The sequence below is a fragment of the Alligator sinensis genome, unplaced genomic scaffold, assembly GCF_000455745.1.
Source record: "Alligator sinensis unplaced genomic scaffold, ASM45574v1 scaffold1000_1, whole genome shotgun sequence".
Lineage (NCBI taxonomy): Eukaryota > Metazoa > Chordata > Crocodylia > Alligatoridae > Alligator > Alligator sinensis.
In genome coordinates, this window is record NW_005842478.1 from 290,077 (window position 1) to 300,189 (window position 10,113).

At 44.9% G+C, this 10,113-nt stretch overlaps 1 protein-coding gene across 2 annotated transcripts in view; it reads right to left on the reverse strand.

Annotated features, from left to right (window-relative positions):
* The window catches only part of ARL2BP (ADP ribosylation factor like GTPase 2 binding protein), a 19,388-nt gene continuing 9,275 nt past the window's right edge, over nt 1-10,113 (reverse strand). For both annotated transcript variants that reach the window (XM_006031020.1, XM_014523361.1), the window contains exons 3-6: nt 5,603-5,709; nt 4,448-4,533; nt 1,779-1,875; nt 1-973 (exon numbers count right to left, since the gene is read on the reverse strand). In XM_006031020.1, coding sequence (XP_006031082.1) covers nt 893-973; nt 1,779-1,875; nt 4,448-4,533; nt 5,603-5,709 — 371 coding nt within the window. In that variant the 3' untranslated portion in view covers nt 1-892. The remainder of the gene's footprint in view (nt 974-1,778; nt 1,876-4,447; nt 4,534-5,602; nt 5,710-10,113) is intronic.

Here is a 10,113-nt window from a genome sequence, read left to right on the forward strand (position 1 = left end):
CTGGCCCACTAGTAAAGATGTAGCATATGCAGACATAAAGGTTTTCTTACCAGCAGTTATGCTCATCCTCTCTCCAAAATGACACAAACTAAACCAGAACAAGCTACTTCCTGTCAGCCTAGCCGCATTCCTACCAGACGTTTTGCTGGCATGCCTACATCACCCAGGAGGCTTGTGATCTTCTGCTACTCCCCCAAAACTCTGGACCAAAACTCTATTTTTATAGGACTGAAACTGGGTAACAGTCCATTAGTGGATGCACACACACACACGCATCTACAATGACTGCTAAACTGAAAGTGCATTCTCAGCCTAAAATATATACATGTCAAACCATATTCTTCTTCAATAGAGAAGATGCAGTGTTTAAGAGTAAACTGAATAATTTTTTCTTAAAAGAACAATAAATGGTTCTGAGAATGTGAAAAAAAACAAAGTTGGTGGATTTGTAACCAGCCTTTCCAGACAGAGCAGGTTACAATACTCATTTTATATTATTATTGAAGGATTTATTATTATCATTATTTATTATATATGTGGAAATAAGATATCTGAGTTGTCATTTAAACCAAGAGCAAACATATCCCAGCTAATGAACTCTCTCAGAAGCAATGAGCTTCTTGACAAATAGTCCATATTGGCTGGGGTGTAGATGTTATCAAAATATTAAAAAGCAATTAATTTTTAGAAAGGCTTGAAATTATTCTCTTATGCTCATCCAATACTAGCAGTAATTCATAAGGGCAGTTTAGAGGATCAGGCCTTTCAAAACGTAGTCAGTCCATTACCTTTCATCATGCAAAATACTGTGATCCACTACTACTTAGGGTTTTGAATATCCAAATTAAAGCAGCAGCACTTATCTAGAGATGAGAACTAGTGTCAAAGTATTCTAGGGTGAAGATACTGAGGACTTGCTTAATGATGTCACCACTAACCCACTGCTTAAATCCAGACCACGACCTTCTTTTTCCTAGAAAGTGGGAAACAAACAACAAAAAAACCCCTTCAGTTCAGTAGTGTTTTTGAATACTAGGCTTTCAACCTAAAGCATTATAGAAGACACCTATAACCGACTTAGTGTTCCACTTACTCAACCAAATGGACACACTACTGTGCCTTTGAGCACAAAGAACTGACTTCTGGAATCTGTACATTTGCACCAAAGATCCACTTCTCCCCTGTTCTGTTCCTATCTGTAGGTGACTCCAGAAACTAACAGTACGATGTGTGGGCCAATATTGGTTAAGCACCTTAAATGATGTTTTACCAACTGTAGCTGGTCTCAGAAGCAGTTAAATGAGCATCCTCTCTCTAATCTGTTTTAGCAAAGAAGTCCATTTCCCCCTTAAGTCAGCTTTTTAGGTAACAGCAAGTAAGTATGAATAGGTTAAAAAAACAAAACAAACAACAAAAAAAAGCCTTCTTTTGTCTTTTTAGTCTCCCCTACACAAACAAATGAGAAGAAAAAAGAATATTTGGGGCTTAAAAACAAAACCAAAAAGACTGACTGGAAAGATTCTTAATTCATAGATGCAGTACTGCATGTCACTGAAAAGCTGCACCATCAGCTGCTTTGCATAGATTTTCTGAAAGCTGCATTTAGTTTATTAAAACAGCTAAAGCACGAAAGCTACCTTTCCTTCTGACCCTATATGGCTCTTGAATTAATGTGGTTACTCAAGTTGCTATCACCGTCTCCAATGCTGTCAGGCAGGAGCCATACAAAAATTAGCAATCTCAGCGTGTGTTAAAATAGAATGATTCAACATACTTACAGCTCGGTAATCCAAGAACATTTCTTTGAAGGCTAGAAAATCAGTAAATGTGAGAAGCATGTCAAATATATCACCTGCCATTTCTTCTTTGTGCTGTCTGTAAAGAAAGAGATTTGCAGGTGTAGAAAATTGGTAGAAATTACATCAGATTAAAAATTATGCATCTCTGAGGTAAATTTGCTACACGCTATTGTTTGTGCAACATCAAGATTTAAACAAACCCAACCAGAGATGTTTTCAAACTTCTAATACAGGACATTTTTTAAAAGAAATGTATTTGCCTGGAGTGTCTGTAATCCAAGCACTGTAATATTCTATCTACCTCAAGTCTTTATATAATTATGCCTTTCACCATGGTATCTAAATCCTAAGATATAGAAGTGTCATACCAGTGCATGAGAATCAGAAAAAGAAAGTGACTGGTAATTAAAGAAAAATAGAACTTGATTAGCTATAATTTTCCATTGCCCAAAGTTAACTAAAGTGGAAAAAGGAAGATAAGTGGAAAAACTTAGGTTCCAAGTCCTTACAGATTTAATAATTTAGGGCAGGGCTAGTAACAAAGAGAAGTTATTCATTCTGACTGGACTTCAGGTATACTGTCAGCATAGATCTCCTTTCTTGAGATGTCCCTTTTCATCCTGGCCAAGCCCCAACCCAGGGTAATGGGATCCCTTTGAAAAAAGTGCTTTCCAAAAGCACTGGCCACTGGTGGTCATACACATCTTGACAAGCCACAGACCACATACAGGCATTACATTTCTACTGAGAGAACTGATGTCCTAGTAGAAAACTACTACATACAGGCACTCACTCATTTTGTTCCAGAGGAAATGTACCTCATACCTCTAGGCTGACACTTAGAGGATCTCCCCTGTGAAAGAAACTTCCATTGCAAGAAATGAACACCTGTTCATTCCCATAGGATGCTCCCAGAAAGATAAAAAGGAGATGCAGCACCCACAAACTCAGACTGTAGCAGACTCCAGACAAGGAGGGTGAGACTCTCCACTGCCAATGTAACCAGAACACACTATGTGACAGGGAACCGTTACGAGGCCAGTCTTCCCTGTCCCACCTGCCACAACTTGATGCATTTAACTGGATGTTAAAATGCAGGAGGCTGCCCATTTAATGCCTCAAAGTCTAGGGTGTTATACATGACTCCGACCTTCCCTATACCGTGTCCCATGTCTTGCAGATGGCATCCAAATCACTAGGCCACCAGCCCAAACTACCCACTATTACCCCCCCCCCCCCCCCCCCCCAACTGAGCCTGTCACTTGGCCCCTGGGCCAAATGTGGCCTCAGGCATCTGTAGACTTACTTTGGCCATTACACCCCCACCCCCTCCCAAGGCTTCAACTCACACCCTCCTACTAGGGCCTACCATTTATGCCCTCTCACTACGGCCTTACTCGTGCTTTCACTCTCTTTTGGGGCCAGCCTGTGAGCAGCCCTTCGGGTCACTCCTGCAACCCTGCTTGGTGCAACCCTGTGCAGCCCTTCAGGCCCACCTCAACAGACCCTACTCTGCACCCTTATGCACAAGTCTTCAGGCCACCACTGCAAACCCTATTCTGCATGGCCTCTACACATACTTCCACCCCCACACTGGGGCTATTGAGGTCTTACACGCCACGGGACTTAGATGCCTCCCTAGGCATGCCTGGCCCCCCCTGCCTGTCCCTACAGCTGGGTTACCCACCAGGTTGCAAGGCCTGGGGATTTAAGGTGCCCCATCCTTGCCTTTCACTAGGGAGGGAACTGGTGTTGCATTTCCTGGGGACCACCCCGCCACGGGCAGCCCCACCACACCATCCTACCCTAGCAGGGTGTAGTTTTTAGTCATTCCCTAGGACCAGGAGCCTCCACCTTCCCCATAGATCCTTACCTGTACCTCCAAGATGCTATTAGCAGCCAGGCAATGTTCTCCCTATGGCTGCAACCAGCAAACTGCTCTCTCAGCCCTGAGGGCCTGGGTTAATATGGAGGATGTTCAGCTCCCTCCTCCAATCCCAAGGCCCTCCTCAGGTCATGCACCTCATTAAACTGCCTCACACCTGCTGGCTGCTCTGCTGCCTGTTCTGGCCCTTAAAGCAGCAGGCACTGAAGGTGCTCTGCCACACACTAGTTACAGGTATCTTTTTATTTTGTGCATTGCTAATCCATATCTGCACACTTGGGAAATTCACAAGCTGCAAGACCTAATATTTGAAGGCAGAAGATAAGCCAGATAATATTTAACAATGGAAAATGAGCTGCTGTCCATAATAGAATACCAGCTTGAGGACTAAGCTCTTAAGTGGCAGCTCAGAACTATTTTCTTATATGGCACATTTAGGAATAGCTGAATGATGACCTCTGACACTTATAAGGATTGGTTGCTCTCATTCTGATGGCTGTTTCTGTACATCACACTCTCTTGCACACTTGGCCTGACACTTCAGGTCAGAGGCCTACAACAGTGTGGGGTGATATAACTGAAGACGGATGTCAATTAGCAGGAGCTGGAGTCATGAACACACTTTTTTTTTTTTTTTTTTTTTTTTTTTTTAAAGTCCCTTTCACAAGAGGAAAAAATTCAAGATCTACCATGGTCCCTAGTAAAATGTTTACTAAGAAAAAAAATGCACTTTAGGAAGAAAAAGTCAGAACAAAAGACTTACTGTAATGACATAGTAAAAGCAGCCATACTAAAACCAGGAATCCTGTCAAGGAGTTTTTCTTCAATGTATTTCTCTACTAAACAAATCTAGAGACAAGATACAAATATAAATTCCACATGCAGACTTCATAAAGCAGTCTTACATTTTACCATTCATAGGCTTGTTTTTATTGGGCAAAAACAATTACCTTGGCTATAGCTTTCCCTGCACACAATGCTATTCAACGCTCTGCTAGAACACCAAAGAGCCATCACAGACACTTTTGTAAGTATTGGTTGTACTGTTCTACAAATGGATCTTGTGATTTTTTTTTTATGGTTGTTTTGCCTTTCTTATTTGTAAGAGACCTGCAGCAGCATAGCCATGACTCTATAGTCAGTGGGTGATGTTAATGACTCTATAGTCGGTGGGTGATGCTAATTAGCATGAGATGGACTAACTGGCTCTGTAACTCAGTAGTGCTGATTATGTCTGCCCACAGTACCACAAAGCATGCTTGGGGGCTGCTGCTTGTAGGCATGGTAAGTTGACTGAGTACACCAAACTTAAGTCGCCAAAAGAAAAAATTAAAAATTAAGGCATGATGACTGGTACAAATTATATACTATTCACTCAATTGCTTGCCAACGTCATAGTCTACCCTATTATTTACAGAACATTTGTATTTGAAGTCTCTTCTCAGAATTCAAGTCAACTTCCAATTCTGGGGGATGAACACCTTTGTGTAGGGGCAGGTATTCTCAAAGTCTGCCCACTGCTGAGTTTTTTGTACCTTCCCTTGAAGCATCTCTGACTAGGTTCTGTGAGACAGGACACCGAAGTGTAGCTTGACATCAGTTTTTTTCCAGTCTGGCAATTCCTATGTGCCTACTGTACTGCTCTAAATACAAATATACTGCAAATATTGGCTACATGAACAACCCTTCTGTTCAAGTAGCTTAACATTACAAATACATTTTTAAATTAAGATTCATCTCAGTGAAGAGACAAAAAGGGGATCTGGAACTCTAGAATCCTCCTGCTGTTTGCCAACAACTGCCATGCTTCAAAAACCCAATCCTTGGAATCTAGTAAAACATTTATTTTAAAAGCAGAAAAGAGAGGGGGAGGGACGAGGAAGCAAACAAACAAACGAGAAAACAAAAAAAATCTTACATATTCATTAAAAATGGATGTGTAGATGAGTTTGTTTTCTTCTGAATCCTCGAATTCCTGGTAGTGTTTCTCCATAAAGCTTCTTTGTAATAACTGAAAATCATCATCTGGGCCACAATAAAGAAATAGTATACATTTACATTCAGTTAATTCATTTTTACTGTAAGACAGCAACAATATTCAAGGGTGTTCCAGAAGCTCGTACTGTAGCTGGCATTGATTGTATAAGGGTTCTGTCATGAAAACAGCAGTTGTTACTCTACCTAGATTCAGAGGAAATTAATTTACAGCTCACAAGCCATAGGCAGCTTACGAAGCAACTTGATGTGACATGCAAGAGCCTTCTAACACACCAGCTAAAATGCATGTCTAGTGCGTATCAGCGCAGGATATGCCTGTTACATACATCAAACCCCCATGTGTACAATGGATGCGGGTCAAATGAATGTTCGTTGTTAAAAGGTTAGCCTGAAATTTAAAAGTATTTAATGTCCAACAAAAGTCTGGATTCCCTGCCTTAATTTCTGATCCATCTGTGAGAATACACAGAGACTTTTAGCAAAGATAAGTGGGAGTATCACTATAGCTGGGATATTGTTCTTGTGGGGGGGGTGGAGGGTGGGAGGGGGTGCTCTGTACATTGTTTTAATATTTCACTGGCTTTTATAAGTTACTTGGTTTCTCCCACTTTGATCTTGTGTTTCATGTGATTTTGCTGTCTTAAGATACCCTGAGCATCTGTCAAGAAGGGTGGCACAGGCCTCTATTAAACAAACAAACAAACAAAATTCTTGCTGGTTGTGCAGCAAGATGTGCTGCAGGTTCATATTTTGCTTAAAATTAGCTGGATTAACAGGGTAATTGTATGCTGATCTACCTGTATGCTCAGGATGGAAAGCAAGAATTTGCAAAAGCTATGAAAATAACTTAGTTATATGAGCCACAACTGGCTCATGCTTGAGATTTTTGCCTGTCACCAATATGGCAGACTTTGTAAATGATTATTTATGAAACCTATCATTGAACAAACTATTTTTTTCATTCAGACATTAATTAATTAGTGAACATTGCTTTTCTTATTACAGAAGCTTTTCTCTCTCTTCCCCTCTTAAGCCAGGGGTGTCAAAGATAGGACCCATTGTCTAGCCATTGATGGTGGCCTTGGGCCCGAGATGACCCAAAGGCTGCATGCAGCATATGCTGGTCCAGCTCCATAGGCAGGACTGAACATGGCACCCATTCCAGCTGCTCTGGCATCTGCATTGTATGCAGCGCCCACCTTGGCCAGTTGAGACATGCGCCACATACGGTACCCACTCCAGCTAGTCCAGGACATTCACTTTCCCTTTAATATCAATGCTAGAACTAAATGCAAAAAGTTTCTAGTGGCAAAAGATTTTTCACTTATGAATGAGCAAAACTGGAGAAGGGCAGGGGGTTGGTTATAATGGAATTCAGTATTTTAATGGATGAAAATATCTCTATATTACACATTTACAAACAGATAAGAGACAAGATAAGACTGAAGAGCATAAAGAAATCATTATCATTACTAAGGGCCAGAAAGGAATGTGGGCAAGGAAGCAGATGTTCCCATGAAGGGACCGACAACTGGTAAAATACAAGATCTCTTTAGCACTGCCTAAACCACTTTTTCTCTTGCCATGCTGACCCCTCGGTAAGAGTTCTTGATATGAGGTTTTAAAATGTTTTATTGTCCAAATTCCTTTGCAAGACATTTCACTCCTCTTAGAATTTATTGATGGAAAAAAGTACTGTCACATTACAGTTGTATATATATTAAATGAACCTCAAGGATAACTAAATGTCATTACCCTGAGGAACAAGGTCTTGGGCCTGCTCCCCGGCAGAGTTCACATGAATGGGTTCACACCTGTTGTATCCCCAGGAGCCGAAGACCCGGACCCGGAACCCGTAGTGAAGAGCCAAGAGGTAAGAGCTGGGCTGAGGGAGAAGGCAGGTGAGCACAGGGACGGTCATAGGGGACTGAGGAAGTGTGTGTGTGTGGGCGCGTGCATGCATACATGCGTATGTGGGGCCGTGCCAGGCACAACGCACTGGCTGAGTGGAGCCTGGGAGGAGAACGCCCCCCCTGGATCTCTACTTAGCTGAGCTCCACAGGGAGCCCTGTGACTGGAGCTGTGCGAACAGAGCGTGCAAACAGGTGTGGCCTGACTAGGGTGCAGGAGTTCATGTGGAGGGGTGCGCAGAAGGCACCCAGAGGGCTGGTCTGAGCAAGCGGCTCAAGCCCAGAGGCCTAAAGAGCAGCTGCTGAGACTAGGTAAGTATGAGTAGCTTGACGCCACAGCAGGGCTATGTGTACCTCGCAGCCAGGGCGGTACCCCGCCATGCCTGTCAGCTTCAGCTTCTCTGCACTGAGACCCCCACCCAGACAGAGCCTGCAGTGCTTGCCCTGGACTGTAGGGGCTGCCTGGCACAGCTGCTGATGCCTGAGAATGGGAGCACCCCCACTTGTGGGATGTGCTCCCTAGTTGAGTCCCTGGAGGCCCAAGTGCAGGAGCTTGAGGAGGAGGTACGCCAGCTATGCACCATCAGGGCCCATGAAGATTATGTCGACAACTACTGCCAGGCTCTACTCCACGGAAACAGAGTAAAGAGGAAGAATGTGGAAGAGAAGGGAGAGGAGGTGGCCACAAAGATCCCCTCGGAGCTACCTGGAAAACAGCTGTCTCCAGATCCAGAGCACATAGAGCTAGGGCCACTCCTCCCCTGGCACTGCATAACAGGTACACTCCCCTCGCTATGCTTGAGGAGACTCCGACAAAGACACCAGAGGAGGAAGTAAGTATTCAGGAGGTATGTATTCCCAGCTGGGTCATGAAGCACTACAGGGATTTGGGAGCAGGGCTTAAGGGGCTGGGGCACAGGTGGCGTTTTCCTTGATCCTTCCGGTTTCGGGCTACAGGCTGAGGAGGGAGAGGGGATCCAGGTAGTGAACCAAAGACTGCGGCACTGGTGTCATCGGGAAGGCTTCGGCTTCCATGACCACAGCCTGCTCTTGGGTGAGAGAGGCAGTGAGCTGCTGGGAAGGGACAGCTTCCAACTCTGTCCGCTGGGGAGGAGGCTCTTCCCAGCCAGACTGGCTGACCTGCTCCACCAGGCTTTAAACTAAGCCCGCCCTGCCACTGCTGGCCCGCTAAGCAACCCTTGCAAAGCCAGTAGGCCAAGGTACTTAAGGGAGCACACCCCTGCACCAGCCCTAGAGCGAGCTGCAGGCAAGGCAAGTGCCCCCAAGGGGACACTTGCATGCCTGTACACCAATGCCAGGAGCCACCAATCAACATCGGCACCCAGGGTGGACTAGAGACCCTCTCAGTTAAAATCCGTGGGGAACACGGCACAGGGGACACGATGGTGGGAGTCTACTACACACCTCCTACCCAGGATCAATAGCTCGGCCAGGAGTTCACCAGGGAATTGGCTGAGGCCGCACGTTCCCAGTGCATGGTTGTCATGGCAGACTTCAACTACTCAGACATCTCGTGGGAAGAGCACTCAGCCAAATCCGAACAGCTGCAAAGCTTTCTCTCATGCATGGATGAGCTCTATCTGACGCAAGAAGTCTATGGGCCAATGAGAGGCAAAGCACTGCTCGACCTGGTACTGGCAACCGGGGACGACCTAATCAACGACCTAACAATGGAAGGGAAGCTGGGTAATAGTGACCACAAGCTGATCACCTTCACCATCTGCCAAAAAGCTGTCAAGTCAGTCAGCAGTACACAGGTCCTTGGCTTCAGGAGGGCTGACTTTGACAAGCTCAGGAGATTTGTCAGTGAGGCCCTAAGGGACCACGACCCCAAGGGGAGGAGAGTCCAGGAAGAGTGGTTGCTCCTCAAGGGAGCAATCCTAGATGCACAAGCTAAGGCTATTCCGTCTCAGCGGAAAGGCAGAAAGAGGGCACAGCAGCCCCCTTGGCTCAGCAAGGAACTAGTGGACCTCCTGCATCTAAAAAGACAGGGATGGAGGACGGGATCCACCTCCAAGGAGGAATATTCTGCACTGGTCTGGACCTGCAGGGAGCAAACCAGGAAAGCCAAGGCTGCGATGGAACTCCAACCGGCTACAACTATCAAGGACAATAAAAAGTCATTTTTTACATGTGTGGGAAACCGGAGGAAAAGCAAGGGCAACATTGAACCCCTGCTAAACCACATGGGACAACTGATGACCAACGCCCAGTAAAAAGCCAACTTACTAAATGGGTACTTTGCGTTGGTCTTTCACCAGTCCCACGGGATGCCCCTGCCCATTACGGGACAGGGAGGCCCGGGTGAGGGAGTTTCCTTACCCTCCATCAATGCAGACCTTGTGAAGGTCCATCCAGGAAGAGCACACACCAACTGCTGAAGCTTCCTTAGCCTGACGAAGGGTTTTTGAACCCGAAAGCTTGCTTAATAACTATTCTCCAACCATTTGGGTTGGTCTAATAAAAGATATCAAATTCACCCAAGGAACCTTGTCTGCCT